This window comes from Anopheles moucheti, chromosome 2, assembly GCF_943734755.1.
Source record: "Anopheles moucheti chromosome 2, idAnoMoucSN_F20_07, whole genome shotgun sequence".
Lineage (NCBI taxonomy): Eukaryota > Metazoa > Arthropoda > Insecta > Diptera > Culicidae > Anopheles > Anopheles moucheti.
Window position 1 is genome coordinate 36,856,387 of NC_069140.1, and position 22,243 is coordinate 36,878,629.

Sequence of the window (22,243 nt, forward strand, 5' to 3'; positions counted from 1 at the left end):
TAAGCGAAGTAAAAGCGCCACAACGAACAACCGGAAATAGCCATTACGACTGATGATCGTACCGCAAAAAAGTAATTCGTTCGCCTCTATCATTCAAACGCCAAACAGAATAAGTTTTGTGCTCTTTCGAAGTACTTTACAACATGCCATTACAAACGTTCTCTTCCTCCTCTCCCTTTCAGTACTATTTTATTCATGTTGAATGAATGTCGAATGTATTGTAAAAAAAATGGAAATCACCACACAAAAAAATGACTAAATATTGAGTGTTTATATATTGCGCCGGGTACGGAATGCGTAAACTGAACATAAAATGCGCCAAACGACATATGGATTTAAACAGTCACTAAACTGCAAAACAACAAAGGAAATTAAAACTGTTGGTATAAAAAACAAACAAACGCAAACGAACCAATGCTATTCGTATGAAAATGTACGGTTCTTTTTATCATTAATGTCCAATCCGAAACAATAATCAATTTTATACATAGATGGATGACAATCGGGCGCCATGCGATCGTTCCGTTACGGTTTGGTCATTGTAACGCTTCTAGCAATTTGAAGTTTTAGGTGTAACGCTTCAAGCTGTGCTGAATTGACAGTTACGCAACACTTCAAATTGAAACGTTTCAGCAAGCGTTTCGGCAACTGTCAAATAAGTCATAACGCGAAGCCTCCCAGGAAGCCCCGTAAAGATGGATACGCATTTTCACGATTTTCCGTGCGAAAAATCGAGAAAAGCGGCGTAAAACCATACGCGGTGCATAGTTCGCAAGCGTTGTTCGGTTTTCGGAAGCGGGCAACGTGACACGTACGGGTGAAAGCGTTTCGAAAGTGGTTTCGTGCAGTGGCTGGGCTTGTGGTATTTGTACGCTGGCACATGATGCAAGTGGCATCATGAGCAGCAGCAGCAGTGCTAGGTGAGAAAAGTGAAAGATTAATCGGATTTGGGAACATTTTCCCATAGCGATGTGGCAAACGATTGTTGCTCTTGTGCCCGGTTGTGCGATTGCAGTGATGCGGGACGTGTGTGGAAAATGATGAGTAGCGTTTGTTTGTTGTGTTGGTACGTAAACAAAATAAAGCGCTGCACCTCTCTGCACGGTACGCGACCGAGTTTGTGCTTAATGGTATCGATACAGCTTGGCCATCATTGTGAAGATTCCCTTTGCGTGTTGTAAAGAAGCGACAGTCCTCAACCACAAGGGACGAATGTTTCAAGGACGTTGTTTAAATAAAAGGAACCAGCACCAGCGATATTGCGACACAACTCACCCCCACCCGTTATGAAGCTGCAGCTGACGGAACAGTCGCAAGTTTTCTGGTTTGGTACGCTATCTCCTTGCTTCGCTGTCGTTTTGTTCGTTAGAATTGATAACAATCCCTTTAAAAAGCCTGGAGGTATTTAAATTTGGCCATTATCTATCAACATGTACGACAGAAAGACGCAATCCAAGAAGCACAGTTGTTGATGTTCGATTGATGCGCGAAATACGCAATGGAAATATAGAGCTGCGTTTTGATTGTGTTCACTAAACAACTGCAATAGTTCAGCGGTTTAATACGTTTGTGTTCCTGCCCTCCAATAACAATTTACTAGAATAGAAATAGAAAGTAATGTGATTCTAATGATGTTCGAAAGCAGTACAAAACATATGCGCCACCCGTTTGAGTTAAGCGATAGATAGGTCGTTATCAATGCAGGTGTATGTCCCAAATTGATTGCGTTTTCCATTTTGTGCATCATAATACGGCGTATCATTAGTGAGTCGCGTAGACGGTTTTGGTTGCGTACCAGTTTTTGACAGGACCATTTACGATTAATCGTCGGAACAGACGTTGGACGTGCATCGTCTCCCTTGCGGAAGGGTGTAGAAACAAGTAGACGAGGAAGGAGATTTAAACAGCGTGGATCTTCTGCATCACGTCGTTTGTTCTTGTTTGCCCTGTTGCTAACGTACGCGTGCCCTCTTTTCCCGTTCAACCGTTAACATAACACTAGCTCGTTCACACGCGCTTTCTCCCTCTCTTTCTCTCTCTCGCTGGTAAACAAACACGCACACAAACCGTCTGTCTCTCACTGGCGGACTCGCTCCGGCACAACATCGAAGCATGCTGTGAGTTTAGGTTCACTCGCAATGCTGTCATTTCGATTCAATCCTCTGTCAAACTGCTCACCACACAGACGGACCGAAGTGCGCGCGCGCGCGACGTAGTGCCAAAGATATATTTTATACATACTATTACCGTATACACATTTTATTGTTTTGAAGATATTGCTCCTATTTGGCCGCTTTAATTTCACAATTGCAAGACTTTCTTAAAACAGTGAGCAAACAATCCAACGAAGAGTTTGTTTTCAGGTTTGTTCTGGTTGGTATCAGGTGGTGTCCGTTGAGCACGGTGTTGGTGTTCAGAAATAAAATAGATGTTTTATCATAACTTCTTTTCGTAAATTCGCCAACAGAGTGCACACCCCCGCGGCGAATAGTGATGAAATGTGATTGTGCTTTATGAGAGAACGAAAAAAGAGGAAGTTATCAGAAATACTCGCAAAAACTGTGCAAGAAGTTTATCTGGCCCGGAGTTGTAATCTGGGGAACGTAACGTGAAATCTGTCGACGATAACAGATCATCCCGTTCAATCGTGCGGTGCGGTGAAAGCAGCTTACGAATACGCTGTTGATTCAGCTTTGTCACACTACGGAATTGTCATCACCGGCAAAATCGGAGATACGCCCAGTTTGTGCTGCAGTCCAAAAAAACCAAAACTCCCCCGGAGCATCATCAACCCTCGCAGATAAAATCGAGACTGCGGGGATCTGTGCCACGGCACTGTAAAATCACGCGTAGGTGAAAAATTGCGACCATTTCGTCGTTTGCAAATTTGTGTGAGCCCGTGTTAGTGGTAGGTGTGGGTGGTTGCTAAATTGGCCCAGAACCAATTCAACCCGAGTCTGGCAGAGTTCAACATGTACAGCTCCGAGTATGAAAAACGGATCATACAGTGCCGCAGTCGGACAGTCCGCAAACTGTTCTCCTTGAATGAATCTCCAACGTCAAACGATCGCTTCATACCGTGCCGGTAAGTGTGAACCCGCTCTCTCCCTGTTCGGGAACGAATGTATCACCAAAATGTAATTTTCCCTTCCTTTCCTCACTTCCAGAGCAAATAACAATTGGACAACAAATTTTGCAACGATCAGTACAAAATCGAACGAGAATTCGCCACAATCGTCGAAAAAGCAACGTGACTGTGGGGAAAATGCACGGGACAGTGTAGCGTACAGTTGCCTGATAAGGAACGAACTGCTCGGCACCGGTATCGACGATGTGAAGCTGGTAGCGGACGATAAAAATGGTAGCGGTGGCGGGGGAGGCGGCGGAGGTGGTGGCGGCAATGGTGGAAGCGGTGGTGGAGGTGGCCTGCATGCAAACAGCAACCGGACCGGCCTTTTCAAATATCAGTCCCCGACGAAACAGGTACGTGTTCTCCCATGGGTTTCTAGCCGATAATACAGTAGGATCTGTATGCGCTGTGTCCATTAGCACCAATTATCGGGAGACTAATTTTGCGAATCGTCACGCTGGCTTTCGCTAGAGGTTGGCATACGTAGTTTGAGGTGCTTTTGCTGGTCTCTCACTATTCCGTGGACGTAAAAATGAACCGTGTTCATACTGCAACCTATTTTGTTCCAGTAGTTAAGGTCTCGCTTAGAAAAGCAGGTTGTTTGCTAGCTTCTAAAACGGAGAAAAAATAACGTTTCTTATCAGTAAATGTTACTGACGCCCTTAAGGTATGTGTAGAGCTGTGTTAGCAAGACACCGTAATCATAAGAGTGTGGCCTTACTAGCAGGTTTGATACAGTGTTATTCACAGACACGGTAGGGAATTGGGAACAGATTCCGTAATGCACGAAGCAGTACATATCGGGTGCAGTTACTGATAAGAATGCCGTTCCTTGTAAGGTATTTCTGTTCGATAAGGAAAATGTACGATATCCGCGTACCTGTACTCTTTGTTTTGATAGGAACGGACAAAACTTCCCGAACCAAGCCCAACATGCTGCAACGTGTAGTTCCGCTGGATAATGTAGCCCAGTGCAGTTGGGATTTGTCTGATGCTAATAACAACTTTGTCTATCGCCATCGAACAACGACAGCAACAGGGTCGACAGATAAGCGAAATTTAATGACACAAACAGACCCACTTTATGAAGGTTTGCTGTTATGTCACTCGTCGGGTATTGATAGTTAAATGTGACTCACGCTTGTGCCCATTGTTGTCACAGTTGCAACGTTGCATTTCTGGGCAATTGCTGTTTCCGCCTTGCAGCAAACCGAGCTTAGAACGCTGAATTGAAAGCCTTATATGAGTGGATTTCATTTATCAATTTGACTCTTTACTCGTTTTTAGTTATTAAAATGTGAGCAATTTCCATATAATCACTAGAAGCTGCTATTGATGTATGAATTTTTGTTTTATTGTCTGAATCTCTCCCGGATCGAAGCTGGATTTTTTTCTATACACGAGAGTTGATGATGCTATCCAATGCACGCGTGGTTGCCATCGTAGACGGAAGGCAATTTTTTAAATTCCTACTGCTCTGGTTGGTTTATTATTAGCATCCCGGCCATACACACCATTGACCCGATGAAGATCGCTATAGATAGGCGGTGTGTCATACAAGGGGATGTAAAGATCTCTTTACTATAGGATCATTTCTACTTTTACCGGTAGATTAGATACATATTTCTACTCGATCTTTGTTGATAGTCAGTAAATTGCACTCGGTTGCACGCCTGTAAGGTCGTTAGAAGCATGATTCAAGCATTTTTCCAAGTCTCGTGGTGTCTGTAAAAGTTGTGACTGGAATTCTTAATGTCTGCCGTTAATGTCATTCCTGCGCTCGTCTATATTTGGCTTCTTTTCCCGTTTCGTCCAACACTGGAATCGGAAGGAAGGAAGTGACGAATAAGGAGATGGCAGTAAGATTTTTTTTTTTGCCTTTTCCATGTACAGGATGTGCGAATCCATATTTAGAACACTTCCTATACAATCTACCAGACGTGCGAAGTTCTAGCTCCCCGTCGTGTGAAATAGAATAATACATTAGAGAACAAATATCCACCCAGTAGCTGTATTCAGCATGATGAATACGAATTGTCTCGCCGGTGTTGACAATTAGGTACACCTAATATTCATCATCCGCCTAGGGCGCTTCTCAGTAGATGCTTATCACACACCCGTATGCTTTATACGAGATCGGACCGTGCGATCTCCCGGAGCGGACCAACACGACGAGATGCCGCTTGGTCGGGCGCAACAGAAGCGTTCCGCTTATCGGTAGCGATCAGATAAACGCTAAACGCTAATCAAATCTCCATCCATTCGCTCCCGTCCAATAATTCGCTCCGCATCATCATCAAACACAAGCGACACATTGGTTCGCTCGATCCCCTACGTAGAAGCCGAAATGTGCGTGGCGTACGCGCATACCAGCGCCGGGTCGCGAAACACGCTGAGCGGGTAAATATGCGAAGCATATTAGCATAAGTTACGTGTCTCTTTTGCCCCGGGTAGTCCCGCGTACCGATCGTTAAAGTTCATTGGCGTTTGGAGCAGTTCGTTTTTCGTACGACAAAATGCATTTGCCAGCTGTTGATGCGTGTGCTTGGTCGAATGTTTTTATTGTCAATCTTTATTTTGCCTCACTTTCGGTTTTGTTTTGCGAAAGGTATTAGAACTTCATTATAAAAAAATACGTTCTTATTTTCATGGATTTGAAGATTCAGCATTTTTTGATAAATTCATTAACCTTTAAGATTTGTGAAAGAATCTTGAGAAATTCGCTAATCTTTAGAGTTTCATGATTCTTGAGAGATTCACGTATCTTCAGTAATGTACGATTTTTTTTCTGAGAATCAATTTTTTTTTTGAATTCTTAAAATGCGACTCACGACTCGATTGACTCTTTACAGAAAAAGCAGCAAAATGTTGGAAGAAGCAATCTTGTTAAAACCAACCATAGCCCGTAGTTCCAAGTCTCCCGGCAGGCAATACGCATAGCAAACAGTTTCCCCAGCGATCCAGCCCACCTGTAATTAATGCAATTATCATACGAATCGTTCCGAAACGGGGGCAATTTGGGGAAAAGCTGCAAAATGAATTTTGCAAAATTGATTGTCTCTTCCCTCCCGATAATATCGTACGCGAAACGTGACCGGGCACACGGGAACAGAAAACATGCGTACGAAAGAATATGCGTAACCCATATCTTTCACTTTCGTCTTCGCGCCATGCCCCGCTAAACCCTACTCGCGTATGCTTAACGCATTAGAGCCGGATAGAGAGATTGCAGTGGAAGGAGCCAAAGAAACGGCACCACAACAACAACAAAAAAACAGTCAACCGAACGCCTAAACGGTTCGCGAAACGGTCGCGAAATCGTTGACGCATCGCAATCACGCACGTCCGCCCGTCAGACCGATCAGGATGAGCGGAGCACAGTGAAATGTTTGCCAATTTCGTTTCCTGGGTTAGATTCCCGGTGCTCGCTTTTTGACGAAAGATGCGTGCAGCACCGTACGATCATCCGGAAGCTACTGGTTGCTTCCATTTGTTTTTTTTTGTTGGTAAATTTGATGGCTCCATTTCCATTTGTCCATTCCGATCGAATCACCGCGCTCCAGATATGCGTTATCGATATATATATGGGGACCGAAATTCATTGACAGCAATTACTATGTAAACGGTTTCGGAAGATTTTTTTTTGTTTCGTTTGATGATCCCTCACCATTCCACACCAATTGCTTGATTGAAACATTTAACATGATCCTCCCCTTTTGCTACGCAATGCGCATGCGGAGTTTAGTCTTTTGTAGCGCAAAGGATAACTTTCGCAAGGGGAGATCTTGCTGTTGTTTTTTTTTTTTGCAGTTTTCGCAACTTTGATGAAACCAACCCGAACCAAATACGGTGCAAAAGACTAAAACGGCCACACGAAAAAACAACAAAAAAAAATCGCGATAATTAAGAAATCGACTCCACCAGCCCCCAGCATATACGGCAAGTGCGTGCGCACGATAAACGAATGTCTACCGTCCGGTGCCGTATATGGGGACGCCGGGTTACGCATGCTCTCCCCATGTTCGTCCTTCCGGCACCCACGGCGACAATTAATTGCTGCACATTATGATTTTGTGGGGTACCTGTGCAGGGGAAGGGAGGGGTCTTGAATTCAATTTTCTATTTGTTGCTCTATTATTGTGTGTTTTTTTTGCCTTCTCCATCCATATTATGCGGTACCCGAGTGCGTGTACGACTGGGTTGCGTTTGCGAAAATAATTCCAAAAGTTATCCATCCATTGCAAGCCTGTTTGTAGGGGGTGCTGCTATTGGGAGGTTGTTACTAGACACAAGCACAAACACACAAAAAAAAACAATAAAACACACGCAATTGGACAAATTGGAGGCTCAATGTTTTCCGTCGTGTTGTGTGCAGTAAACGAAAGACAAATATGTGTCTTAATGTTAAGAATGAAAACTAATCCACCTCTTTGCCACCGTTCGCGTACCGCTTTACGCACCTTCACCGCACATCGTTGGTTATCGGTTGAAAATTCCCATCCACCCCGGAAAACGGCGTAACCGTTAATTGAAAAGAAAAACGGCTACTAACTGACCACAGGGTGGTGGGTGGGAGGAAGCGAAGCGAGGGAGGGACGATAGTTGGACAACGCATGGAAGGTGGTGATTGCTTTACTAGGTTTATGAGTTTTCTATTAATTTTTGCACACGCACCGGTACACGCACATTGCGTACGTAATTGTGAACCGGTTCCACAGAATGCATGGCCACCGGTTTTACGCATTTACTGTTCGTGTTTGGCTTTGGCACGCGGTGGTGGCTGTCTCCACCGATCCAATCGGTTGCTAGCAGAACTGGGAAAAGCGTCACCCAAAACAACGCCCGAAGAAGAAATACCGCTGGGTGTGGAGAACGGAGAACGGGAAGCGGACTTTGTGCTTCTGTAGCACTCTGTTGTGATTATGGATGGGTGTAAAATGTCATCATTTTTCATCCAACTTTATTGGGCATCATCCTGTTTTTTGTTTGTTTTTGTGCGGTCCGAATTTTGTACATTTTCCGCAGGAACACTAAATTTTCCGGTTACAGGTCATAGGTGTGCGATAGAGTAGGGATGGGTCGATACCATTGGAATGGATTACCGAACGATCACTTGTCGTACGATTGTCTATCGGAATTGATTCCGGTCCAGTAAATTCGACGATTCCAGTAGGTGCAACAAATCATAAACCGCTTCGACTGATTGGTGCAGCGAATTTGGGATCTAAAGGAAGCCCTACAATATTTAATATCTTAATTCGCCCTGGCTAGGGACTAAGAAATTCTGAAACTTTATCTTAAATCTTTATTTGCGAATAGAGCATACAGTGGAGTTCCGATTATCCGGGTGTCATTCAGTCGGTCCGTTCTCTCGTAGCCGAACTGACGGGTTCCGAACGGTTCCCTCGTGTCTATCCCGTGATAAATAAGTCGAAACGGTCTGGCCGTTCTAACGAAGAAAAAATATTATAATCCAGTTCTTAGTTCCAAAGAACCGAATTAAAAGTAATATACAAAAATATAAATCATTTTTTTGTATAGAAGAGATATGTTCCATTTGTTAGACATGTTCTCCAATTGATTATTTAATTAATTAATTGATTATCACCCAGCTTATCTGTGAGATTTGTTGATACACTGAAAATATTGAACATAAAGCTAAAATCTGTCAATCGAAATTCATTCAATAGGAGCACAAAAAGTGCTTAATCTTTTTTAGAAGCACTACAACTTCAAAATTAGTAACCAGAGAGAGAGAGAGAGAGAGAGAGAGTAGTAGTAGCCGAACCAAGCCATGAACCAAACCGAACCAAGCGCCTTTTATGTATTGTTGAAACTAGTGGACCTCTTCCTCCTCGGGTACATGTCGAACTCCTTGAACTCACGGATTAAACATTAGTCGTCACTATGGCCCGATCCGCTCCTGCTCACCTCGGGATGGTTCCGATCCGACAAGTACTAGTCATTATTCGCCCATCACTAGTGCCAAAGTTGCCAATTTGCGGATCTGAAAACCGACGAATAGGATTGCTTTCCTTTTTATTGCCGAACGACACCGCCACTCAACCAGAACGCATTTATCATGAATGTTCATTAAAATATTAATTTGCTACTATTATTTTGCGCAAATTTAAAACGCCACCACCACAAGCGCGCTTCCGTTTTGTTTTGTCGTGCCACAAAAATCGAACGCGTGTTAGACGGTACCTCGCAAACAAACTCCAAGTGTGGTCTATAATGAAGTCCAATTTCTTGCACCAATGGCCAAGCCGTCATCTTCATCCGTGGGGCCATGTGTTTGCTGTATGTAACCAGTATGATAACGTGTGATGCCCGATGGTGGTTCGGTACGATCCGGTGGTGCAATCGATTGAACCGAAGGACCTTTTCCGGCGATGTTCTTCCCCTACGATGCGATCGTGCTCTACTTGCCGTGACTGTTTTAGCCCCATTAATTGTTCTAAAATTGGTGCTAGCTTTGAGTTACGGTCGGCTGTTTGCTTTTAACGATGTGCATCCATCTGACCTATGCAAGGCACTGGTGCGGCCCATGATGAAGGACTCCACCATGCTGCCGGTGTGCGATAAAGGATGGGCTATCAGGCTGGTTCGGGCCGATCTACATATGGTCCAAAGTTTTATTACGTTTGTTGTGATGTGTTGCCGGACGGGCGATGCAGCAGCCGGGTCGATCACAAGGGTCGATTCGATGGCAGCAGTGCAAAATGCGCACCGAGAGCTGCATGTTGGCCCACTGATCATCAAAGCTGAGCGCCAGGCTAGGTTTTTGGTTGGGAAATATGTGATAAGCGGGTTGCGTGTTTGTTATTTGCATGCGCCCAGAAAAAAGCATTAGGTGTGCGGTGTTTTGTTGTTTACATTTCTCCGGCAGAGGCATCGCAATTATTACTTGTGCTGCACTTGACGTGAGATGCCAGAATGGATGTTTCTGGGTCGCTTGGGATGAAGATTCGTTTGGCTTTTATTTTGCGCTCACGATGGCGCTTCAGAGGTCAGCATGATAAGACAATTTTACTGTCCTGTTAGACCTTGATTACTTCCAGATGGGTACCTTTTTTGGGTTCTTTTCTCTCTTCTCTCTCCTCTTGCACACTCCCTCTGTACTCTGTGATATATCCGCTAGCACGCGGATGATCGTGAGGGACGTTTTGCGTGAATGTGCTTTATTGGATGCAATTAGACCATGGGTAGTGGTTTTTTTTCTTGCTTTCTTGCTTTCGCTACTACACCTGATGTGTGCGCAATAATATGATCGTGCGTTTTATACCTTGTCGTTCAAAGCAGGAGGAAGGTTTTTCTTTGCTTTGTTTGGCTCACGCTTTATTGCTCGTTTTGCTTTAAATCCGCGCAACACCCTTTTGTGAAGGGTGGTAACGCATGAAAAGGAACCCTTTGGTGTGCCTCTACGCCCTACGGATCGCCCCGTCCCCGGTAATGCGATGTGCTATCGGTAGCTAATTATTGTTTTATTGAACCATCCACCGAAAACTTGACACTGACAGCCAAACAGCGCGGACGGTAGTTTATATGTCCCAATGGAATGTGCGCTACTGTGCTGCGTGCCCTTCATATTCGGTTCGGGATTCGCAACAACTCCGACAGACATCGCACCACCGAACCTACCGAACCGTATCGGCGGGCTGACCTTAATATGCGAGCTGCTGCTGCTGATTTTCGCCACCGCACAGCAAATACGATAGACACACCACAGCCCATCGCGCACACGGTTCAATCATCGGTACAGTTTATGTAGTGAAGCACCCTGTAAAGTGGTACGGTGGTTCAGCGAAAGTCAACCAATAAATTCGCAAATTCTGGTCCGTTTCGTCCTTCAACCAGCCACCAACCGTGGCTCATCGTTAACCACGATCGAGATGGGTAATAAAAGGAAGCGGAGGAAGGAACACCATTATCGGCGAGCAAAACCGTGCGCTGGCAATGCAATGGTAGCAGTAATGGTTCGAAAAATTATGTTTGCCCGAACGCGAAAGAGAGGGGAGAGGCTGTTCCGGTTGAGGGCAATTAAAATGGTCACAAATTGGACGGTTACGCAGAGTGACGCTTTTGTTAAGACTTATTAAGAGTAAATTTACTTGATATTTATACCAAGCTGTTTGTTAGACTTGTTTTAGAACACACACATAATTACTTACTTACTTACTTACTTACTTACTTACTTACTTACTTACTTACTTACTTACTTACTTACTTACTTACTTACTTACTTACTTACTTACTTACTTACTTACTTACTTACTTACTTACTTACTTACTTACTTACTTACTTACTTACTTACTTACTTACTTACTTACTTACTTACTTACTTACTTACTTACTTACTTACTTACTTACTTACTTACTTACTTACTTACTTACTTACTTACTTACTTACTTACTTACTTACTTACTTACCTACTTACTTACTTACTTACTTACTTACTTACTTACTTACTTACTTACTTACTTACTTACTTACTTACTTACTTACTTACTTACTTACTTACTTACTTACTTACTTACTTACTTACTTACTTACTTACCTACTTATTTACTTACTTACTTACTTACTTACTTCCTTACTTACTTACTTACTTACTTACTCACTTACTTACCGCGTAAACTAATGCCTAATTATCTTAACAACGTCTAAATTTTGCAGCTGGTGGGAAAAACTTCTAACTTGTCTTTAGATAAACGCTTACTTTGATAAGTTTTGATAGCAGACGTGTGAGAACTTTTTATCGTGTTCCGCGACAACTAAAGAGTTGTGGTTTTCCATCTTCTGGTTGCTGCTTCTCTGGTCTTTTACCCATTCTTGTGGTTACGCGATTCCACCATAGCTGCTGCGTTACTGTTCCGTTTAAATTGTACATTAGCAACTTCAAAAATATTAACCTAAAACATAATCCATTAAGTTGGTCTATGAATTTGTTCGTCAGGTAATCGCAACAAATTAAGCTTTACTTTTTCTCTAACTGCAACCAACATTAGTTTGTGTACAAAAATTGAAAACGTATGACTTGTTGGCACATAACAAAACAAATTACAACGGAATGCATAATTGCGATGCGTCTATGATGCGCAGCGCCTTACAGTTGCAGCATAAGTTGATCGGAGTTTTTCCTTGCCTCCATTTCCCATCCCAAACACTTTCCAAACTGACCGCAATCTGTTGAAAATGCACCGTTGCAACTGCAGTAATGTTGGCACAAAAAAGGTGTTAAAAGTAAACCACATTCAGCGCGAGAACGGGAAGTGAAGTTAAAGCGAACCCTGACTAGTGCTGGAGAAAAGGTGCGAAAGAAGTTTCGCGGTTCCGGTGCATATTTATATGCATATGCATTGCTGCACGAAACGATGCACTTCATGCCGCGAATGGTCCGTTCGTGCCTCGAAACTAACTGTAGTTCGTTGGTCTTGGCTTGCGCGAAGAGGGTGCAACGGCTCAAAAACTAAAAAAATGCTCAAAACACTCCTTGTTTTGCTCCGCTTGCGAGTGGAAATGGTCAAGAAATCATAAAATAAACAGCGCGATAAGTGGCGGTGGCCCATAATCATCTTTGCTTTTTTTTTTTTGGGGGGTTGGGCTGAGCTCTGCGGTGAATGGTGAAGCAAAACAGAAATAATAATCTCCACCGCTATAGCGCGGCCCCACTTACTGGCGGCCTGTCCGTGTCCGTGCAATATGCTGTGATTCCTTTCTTATCTGTTTTGCAACCAACCGCTTCCTTTTGCTTTCGCTCTCTCCCTCTTCCTCCCTCTTCCTCTCTCTCTCTCTAGTTTTTTTCTACCCCTGTGAGTGCAATCAAAAAGTGCACTTGCAACAGAAAAATGCAAGGTAAATAATACAAAAAAACAAACTTTTGCGATCCCCCTTACCACGGACGACAGATTGCAGCGACAAAAGAATCGCGGTTTCGAATTGTTGGCTGTTGACCTGAAGTACGGGATGGTCAACTAAATTTGCATTGCAGTAAAATAAACGAAAACAAAGTTAAATAAAATCAATCATCAGCAGTACGAGACGAATGCAACGATCTATTTCCTATTTTTTGATTGCTCCAATTCATGTTTGTGTGTTGAGGACGGATTTTTTCTCTCCCCGAGATCGGAACCTCATCGATCATGCAGTTAATTTGCTAATTTAGTATGTCAACTATATGGCCATATTTATATTAAACTTAAATCGGTATGAGTTGATTCGTCTACCCGTCGAATATCGTTTGCGTTGGGGAAATATTGAGTGAGAGCTGCTCGTAATGAGTAACTTTTTCTGGTGATCCCGTCACCACCTGCAGAGAACCCCAATCGATTCTAGAGATTTACTAAACTTTTAGTAACAGGAGTTTATTTTTAGGATATTATAGATGAACAAGATGAACGTCTTACAATACATCTTCTTCCTCTTCTCGACACAACAACCTCAAAAGGACTGTCATTTCTAGCTGTTTTAGAAATATGTTTCCCGGTAACCGGATAGTCAGTCCTGCGTACGAGGGTGCATTGCTCCGGATGGGATTTTGCATCCGTCCTGTCGTGCGAAGACCGGCCGACACGTTTTTCGACTTAACACGTAGTAGGATTTATATTACCGCATCTATCGTGTGAAGGTTTTTGCAGTCCAAAACATCAATAGTTCAAATAATGATCCATATGATCGAATAATGGTGGCTCAAGCTCAAGCTCATCATGACTTTAGACCTTCGAATACATCGAGAGATCGCGTGCAGACTATTCAATCCCTTCAAAATTGCTGGGAGCTTTAATAGTGTTGGGAAAAACATTAACAATTGTTATCAAACTACTTTCTAGCTACTGAGCTCGTTTCTTGTCGTCTCTTGTTCTGACATTTGCACTCCGCACTCTACAAACTTCTTACTGCTTCCGTTGCATTTCTGAAAGGTATAAAAGACTAATTAATTCAATGAATGCACATGACGGCGTATTTGACACCACTGCATATTTATACACTCATCATCCGCCGGCACGAATTTCTCTACCTACAAACGGTGCAAGAATAAAGTCACACTTGTACGTAACAATCGTCACGCAAACTATCACTCCTATCGTTACGAAACAAAAGCAAACAAGTGGTCCCAAAATTAGCGTGGGTTTTGAAAACAAGTCTAATAAAATGCATACATAGGCGAGAATTGAAAAACATTGTGGAACTCCAAAAAAATGTGTTCCTTATGGCGGGCGATCATTTCACGCTGCACTACAGGAGCACACCAGGTTCTTTGGTTCGTTTCCCTCTCTCTCTCTCTCTGCATCAGGTAAATGGTAATTTATTCGTGTAATTTCGCAAAGTTTTTTTTTCTTTTACGGCCACTTTTTACGGTTTGGTGGAAAACGAAAAGTTACTTGCGTTTGCTCATTTTAGCTCATTTAAATCGCGTTGGTGGCGCATTTTAACCGCCGCGCTGTGTCACAAAACGGTTGCAGTTTACCAGTTTACCATTTTTATCATTCTGTGTCCCCTTTGCGTTTTTTTTTTATTTTCAACGTACAAAAAAAACCGGCCGGTGCGTTTACGGGTTCGGACTGCAAACGTGTACGGGCATGGGCGTACTTACTTTGGTGCCGGAACATTAGGTGCCGACCCCGATTTTGTGTTTGTATTCCACCCGCGTAACTCATTAAGTGATCGCGATTTATGTACTTGCTCTAGTGGCATTTCTGCAGACGGTTCATTAATGGGTCAAAGTCCTCAAACATTACTTGGGCCGGATTGGCTTGATGGAAGCCGAATTCAATGTAGAGAACAATAATGAACGCGGTTCGCAATGCATCCCAATGGTTGTTTTCTTGACGGTTGACGACTCTTTTGGACAATTTTAAGGAATATTTATGTACCTTTTAGAGATTTCATTACCGCTCAGATCAGAACAATCGTTTGATCGTAACGCCCAAGTCGCAAAGAAACGTGCAAATGCAAACGCAAAACAAATGCAATTTTATGACACTTTTGGCACCCAGTGCGGGTCTACGACCTCTTCCCCTCCCGTTGGTCACGCGCGTGTTTTATTTTTGTGAGCCGACCAGCACCAGGTCGAATGGCACTTGATGTAATTTTTCTGCTTCCAGCCTAAAACGTAATCGGTGGGTTCATTTGAATGTTTGCGGACGAACATTCCACGTCCACGGTACCAATGCACGCCTGATATCATTAAAGAATCAGTTCCATTAGCTTGCGGACATCTAAATTAAGGCAACTGTGGTAACGAGGAAATGGGTTGGGACTCTTGTGGCGTTTTTTTTTGTGTTTGCTATTCCGGTGATTGACCGTTTGTGGACGTCGTGCTCCCGCTGATGCAATGGAGTATCGCTTCCCTGCACTTCTTTCCTACACAATTCCCGCACCGTCCAGGCGCGCAAAAAAAATCGATCGACTGTTGCAATATGATTTTATGCTTTGCAGTGCAGAAGCAACATGATCATGTATCCATGGACAGGTTAGTTTGGCAATGGCTGTGTGGCCAGTTTTCTAATGTCGCTATAAGCTACGTAACCATCCACGAAGGCAAACGATGAAGCAATTGCAGACAAACAGAACGCTCATGGAACGATTTACTGGGAAAAGTTTGTACACAAATTCTCCCCACATCCGTGATCGCGCGCGAGAACAAAACCCCAACGCGAACAGAGTGTAAAGTTTCTCCCGTGGGGCCAGTTTGGGGTTTCCTTTTCTTTCGATACCCAGCCAACCAACCTTGCTTCTCTAGGTCGGTGGGCATCAGATGGAACAGGAGAACTCGTCCAAATCTCGGTTATTGGCTTCTGTTTCCGTCTGGCCGCCGCATGAAACTCGAGCAAAAACATTAGGTTTGGTCATGGTCTATCAATTTTTCTCCCAGCTTTTGGGGAATTGCTTCCGTAGGATGTTTGTTTCCCCGCCGGAGTTCAATACAGATTAACGGCGTTTGGGAATTGATTGAACCATGAAGCACGGAAGAGCGAAACAGCTGATAGTGGCTGCCGATGAGGGCGACTTGTGCGTTATCGCCCGAACCCGGCAAACATGCTGAGATCGTTGTTTGCATTGCATTCTAACGCACTAAGTGCAGCATGTCGCCAGCGGGCGGTTGTATCGTAGAATGGAAACGAATCAGAACCGGAGTCACTTATCAGGTAGTTACATCAAGGTTATGAGCCACAGCAAAAGGCGATTCCTAGGGTGCGCGTGGCTTACAATCTCGAACGGCTGGAAAGAAATGTGTTCACCGGCCGTGGTAATTGCAGTGTTGTGGCCGTCCGGTTGCTTTGCCGCTGATAAGGATAATGATCTTCGTGGAGTTTATATAGAAGCCAAGATCCCACTAGCGCTCGCCGTATCATTAAACGGTGTATAATTTTTAACGATCGTAATATTTTGGCTTTGTGCAAAAATAAATGCCCTGCCGGTGGGGGGGGGGGGTCAGAATGACGCTGCAAACTTTTGGTTTTTGGTTGCTAATGGGTGGCAAATTTTTGGGCAGGAATTAAACGACCCTGCACCAAAATGCATTCAAGGCTAGTGAGACACCACGGTTTAAGAGTGTGATCGTTAATTAGGACTATCGCAGACGGTGTGTGTAGTTGTGGTACAAATTGGTCATAAATCGTGCACATTTTTTTTAAACCAAAATGACATTGCCCAGAACTGTCTAGACGAGAACTGTCCTTATCGGGTTTTTTAGTGAGTGGCAGGTAAATGAAGTTAGGAATGGAAGCGAACGAATAAGCGGATGCAGTTCGCTAATATTTGCATACAGTCCATTTAATCTTCTGCCAGCGATTGGAATAGCAAAATCATTCACGGAACAATCATCGCTGGGGTTTTGTTTTGTTTTTTTTTTTTGCCAAGCGTTTACCAGCAAGGTAAAAATATTCCAATGACGCAAATGCTTGCAAATGTAGTGCCCTCAATGCGAATGCATAAACCAAATTTTAACTCGGCCCGTTTATGCAGCCGGTCCGTTGAGGTCAACCCGCCGGGCGTTGTTTGTGCAATTGCACTCGTTGCCAGACGAATACGCTTCCAGCGGAGAGTGTGTCGCGTTGATCGACATTCAACTGCACTGGAGCGCCGAATGGTTAAAAGATGTCTCCATGCTACGCTGTTGTAGTTGTACCAATTGTACAATGAAATGTGAATTCTATTGGACTAGATTGCATCGTAAATTGTGCACGATTTAACCCGTGACTGCATATTGTTCCGGAATGGGTTTTAGATGGCACAAAATGGTTGAGGTTTTTTTTTTTTGCAATTGAAGGATCATGAATGGCGGATCATGAAGCTCCTAAGGTCTGTCTGCAGTCTCAATTAGGCACCGATTGGATGACAATATGGACCAAAAAGGGTAACGTTATCAACCCGACTCATCATTATCTCTCTTTATCTCTCCACGCAGGATTACAACGAACAGTGCCCCTACTCGTTGTCCCCCGTCAGCATCAAAAGCCAGAAGTTGTTACGATCGCCCCGAAAGGCGACGCGCAAAATCTCCAAGATACCGTTCAAGGTGTTGGACGCACCAGAGCTGCAGGATGACTTCTATCTGAACCTAGTCGACTGGTCCGCCCAGAATGTGCTGTCCGTGGGGCTTGGCAGTTGCGTTTATCTCTGGAGCGCCTGCACTAGTCAGGTGAGTACACTGCTCCACCACCGATCTTGCATTTGCGGAACGATTGTTTGACGTTTGCGTATTGTGCCGTTTCTTCTTGTAGGTTACGCGACTGTGTGATCTTAGCTCCGATTCCAACACGATCACGTCCGTCTCATGGAGCGAACGGGGCCATCAGCTGGCGGTCGGAACACAGCACGGACACGTTACCGTGTGGGATGTAGCGGCTAGCAAACAGGTAAAAGATCAGTTCGGCACGGGGTAAATTTAAGACGCGATCGCATGTAAAGTAGTTCGTAAATACAATTAAGATTCGTCGTTTTTACTTTTTCCGGCGGTAACTATTCGTTTGTCGAAATAGGATCGCCCGCCGCCGGGGAAGGGGGCATAGTAAGAGCAATTATTGTCCAGTTTGCTTAGTGTTCCAGAGTAAAGAGTTATGTTGTGCCATGCGAAAGAGGAAGCATTTTAGGAGCAATTGTTGAGTGCATCACAGACAAGGCAACAAACGCCACGATATCTGAAAGATAAAAGCACACCACACATTTGCCTTTCCCGATTCAAACGTACCGGAATCTCGCATTCTTGCCGTCTCCCGCACGGTCGCCATGGAACGAAGCTTTAATTGATCTTTATTTGCAGAACCACTTCACGGTGAAGCACACGACCCGCGCCGGCGGACGGCGGAGTTTGCAATGTCGGTTTTCGTTTGTGTCGTACTGTTCCAGCATCCAGTGGAACTTTATTTACCTTAATGTCTTTCTTTTTTCTTAACGACTTGCTACTACTTCACGAGACAATTGGCAGGAGCCGTTCGTTTGCTATTTGCCCTGTGTCAACAAAGTGCTGCCCCCCGGCGCAAAGCATTATATTTATTGCACTTTACTGTTGCATACCAAAGCAAAGTGAAACAAGAGAATGGAGCTGTTTCACGTTTCAGTTAAACACAGAAAACCCACGATGAACCAGTAAAGTAGCATATCCACGGGTAAATACGTGAATGCTTACCTCTTTTTCATGCAATTTACACATTGCTTCCTGTACATTCCCGTTTCGTAAGAGCGTGATTCATATGGGTGTGCGAAAGTTCTTGACGGTTCAGGTTTGCTCAACGTGTTAATCACCGCAAATACCTAACCCATTTCTAGGGAAATTATTGTGAGCATTAGGTTTAGTAGGTAGCTTTGAAGATACGACGACTAATGTAAGGTAATTTACTATTTAAACGTTATTAACAGTTTTATGAAAGATAAATTTGGAAGGAAAAAAAGACGAAAGGCACCGCTCTCCCAAAAGTTTATCGAAACAGTTACCGCCGAATGTTTCTTCTTCGCTTTATGTCCCCTCGAGCATTCGTCTAAAATACCTTGCAAATGGAAAGTGAAAAAAAGTAAGTTGCAAAAATTTGCAAACAAGCCACCTTTCACTCAGTGTGTCACTTCCTAATGTGGAAACGCACGAAAATGATCACACACACCCAAACGGTGGCCGAAAGTTTGCAAATTTCGATAACTCCACCACCACGAACTGCTCACATGCGATTTTTCGTGTGTTTTGTTTAGCGACATTTGCCACCACCTGGCTTGATTGCTACGAAAGCGATCGGTTAGTGCAAACAAAACGACTCTTCAGTTGTACGCACAATTTAAAAAAAAAACATCGTACCGGCTCCATTATGCCGACGGTATGTAAAAAAGCGTCTTCAATTTCGTTAGAAAGTGTGTGCAAAAACTGACGTCGAATTTGCAAACACGACCAAAAAGGAGCGCTCTGCACGCATCAGGGTAACAGGGGACAATAGGGTACGAGAGAACAGAACTGAATCCCCCACGCACGCATCGCGTCATTGCGTGACATGAATCTAATAACCTCTCATGGTTTTTTTTTTTTGCGCTGATCCGTTTTTGCACATGTCACAGATCCGGAAAGTGCGTGTCCTACTTACTGGTTGGTGTAGGAAAAAGTGCGTATTTGCAATGTTTGTTGTTTTGTTTTGTTTTGTTTTTTTGATTTTTGCAAATTGCTGCTTAGAAGAATGGTGGTTAAAGAGTTAGTTTTTTTGTGACATACTTCCTAAGGGTACACAACTATATTTCTATTTTTGCTCATTGTTTTCCCTCTCTTTTCCAGGTAAATAAACTGCAAGGCCATTCGGCACGCGTCGGTGCGCTGGCCTGGAACGGGGATGTTCTATCGAGCGGGTCTCGGGATCGTCTGATCATGCAGCGTGACACGCGCACACCAGCGCAAGTCTCCGAACGAAGGCTTGCCGGTCATCGGCAGGAGGTGTGCGGGCTGAAATGGTCCCCGGACAACCAGTATCTGGCGAGCGGTGGCAACGACAACCGGTTGTACGTGTGGAACCAGCATTCGTCCACGCCGGTTCACTCGTACTCGGAGCATATGGCGGCGGTGAAAGCGATCGCCTGGTCACCGCACCATCACGGGCTGCTTGCCAGCGGTGGTGGTACGGCGGACCGGTGCATACGCTTCTGGAACACGCTCACCGGTCAGCCGATGCAGTGCGTCGATACCGGGTCGCAGGTGTGCAATCTGGCCTGGTCCAAGCATTCGTCCGAGCTCGTCTCGACGCACGGCTACTCGCAGAATCAAATCCTCGTGTGGAAGTACCCGTCGCTAACGCAGGTCGCCAAACTGACCGGCCACTCGTACCGCGTGCTTTACCTCGCGCTCAGCCCCGACGGTGAAGCGATCGTCACGGGTGCGGGCGACGAAACGTTACGGTTTTGGAACGTGTTCAGCAAAGCACGGTCGCAGAAGGAGAACAAAAGCGTACTGAATCTGTTTACCAACATTCGGTAAAACAGGGCCCCGGTAGATCTGCCCTCAAATCCTTAGTCCCAATCGCAACCGATGCGCTGCATTACTGTACAGAATTCCGAGTCCAGTTTGGTGTTTGGTGGAGCAGCGCGGCCCCTTGATGTGCCGACTTTGGGAAGATGCGTGTTTTTTTTTGTTATGCAGATTTTTTTTATATATATTTTTGTTTTTGCTAACCTACCTTACTAAACATAGTTCTTTGCTAGTTACTGTTCTAAACAATGGGTGGTATTTCCCATGAGCTTGGAGTGATGCCACTGGTGATTACAGTAGTAACACGGCAAGCGGAACCGGTTAGGATCCGAAGCGTAATATGTAACATTGTTTGTGAATGTATTTTTTTATGATATGTTGCTAAATATGTTCTGTCTTTCTTTGCTAAAACAGTGTAACAGTAGTTGCGTACTTTAACGAGTAATAGCTTACGTTAACATCTACCCAACGATACAGGTCACGCTCTTTGCATTCGTGGGAAGAAAAAGGGATAATTTATGCATCCATTAGATGCAACAGAGTCGCATCGACTTTTCTTTCTTTATTTTAAATAATTATTTTTACATCAATTAAGTTCCTGTCACACATTTACCTTTTCTACCATCACTGAACTGGATTAAACTTGTCGGGACTAAGAAGATAGAAGGAACTTACGTTTAGCATTACATGTACGATTAGGTTAGGTAGTATGTTTTTTTTTCGTTGTCATATAGGTAAAATAGAATTCAAGATACGGTACCACTCCATACAGCGGTGGTACACATTGCGAGTGTGTTCAAATCAGTAGGCTTTTAGATAGAGGCATTAATTTAGCTTTTAAGTTTGTCCATGTTACGCATAACAGCTAACCGTTGTCTTGGAATTTAGGTAGTGTACATTTCTACTGTTAAAAGTCATTACGGTTCACCGTATGAGAAGTCGAGATGGTAGAAAAAAAACATAGCAAAACAACACAAAAAATGTACACTATTTCTTTTAAGGTTTCATGAAGCGAATGCTACAAAAATCGGAACAGATTTGTCTTCAAAATTGTACATACTTACAGCGCAAGTACGTACACACATAAAATGCCGACTTCCTCCAATACTGTGTAATTATTTATATTTAAATTTATCTTTGTTGAACACTCGGTGAAGCATATGATTTGGTATCGTTTGAATGGGGTGCTTTTATGATGAAGACACTTCATTTTTCGAATGAAGGGGAATGAGGGTTCGAAAATGAACCCTGAAGAAAGATTGAATCTTAAGAGGAAGGTTTTAAGTGCGGATGTGAAATGGGTGTTAAATCACCAAATCCAACCCTTCCACTTGACGTTCAGTTTGGTTAAGCTTAAGTAGATAAGTTTTGCCGTAAGAAACAAACATCCGGAAAGAACGCTGTGTTACTGTCTCTTGTATTGTGTGTTGTAGTTTAGTGGTAGGAACGACGTATTGTTGTAAGTGCTACCAAGGAAGCAAAGTGTCTTCACTGTACTGCCTACCTGTGAGATGTGTGAATACTGACAAGGTCTCATTTCATGGGTCTCATACTAACGTTAAGCAAGCAAACGGGCGGGCGAAGCGTATGAAATGATGTGTCACACGTGGTCAAAATAAATTTAAACAAATAACAATTATTATTATCATCTTTCTATTTTTTTACGGCGTC

The 22,243-nt window shown here is 43.7% G+C and overlaps 1 protein-coding gene across 3 annotated transcripts; it reads left to right on the top strand.

Moving 5' to 3' along the window:
- The first annotated feature begins 666 nt into the window (after positions 1-666).
- LOC128302794 (fizzy-related protein homolog) lies at positions 667-22,187 on the top strand. Of its 3 annotated transcripts, XM_053039650.1 has the most exons (7): positions 697-920; positions 1,016-1,066; positions 2,468-3,085; positions 3,168-3,483; positions 17,546-17,779; positions 17,862-17,996; positions 19,889-22,187. In XM_053039650.1, exons 3-7 carry the CDS (start codon positions 2,973-2,975, stop codon positions 20,579-20,581), a joined length of 1,491 nt encoding a protein of 496 aa, XP_052895610.1. In that variant the 5' UTR covers positions 697-920; positions 1,016-1,066; positions 2,468-2,972; the 3' UTR covers positions 20,582-22,187. The 3 variants fall into 3 exon arrangements, with proteins under 3 accessions (XP_052895623.1, XP_052895610.1, XP_052895616.1); XM_053039663.1 differs by lacking the exon at positions 1,016-1,066 and having other exon boundaries at positions 667-785; XM_053039656.1 differs by lacking the exon at positions 1,016-1,066.
- Positions 22,188-22,243: the final 56 nt, after the last annotated feature.

Excerpts from the sequence above, each read along its gene's own strand:
- LOC128302794 (XM_053039663.1), top strand. The coding sequence starts at position 2,973 with ATGTACAGCTCCGAGTATGAAAAACGGATCATACAGTGCCGCAGTCGG. Across the intron at positions 3,484-17,545 it reads ATCAGTCCCCGACGAAACAG|GATTACAACGAACAGTGCCC; the intron begins GTACGTGTTCTC and ends CTCTCCACGCAG. Across the intron at positions 17,997-19,888 it reads ATGTAGCGGCTAGCAAACAG|GTAAATAAACTGCAAGGCCA; the intron begins GTAAAAGATCAG and ends TCTCTTTTCCAG.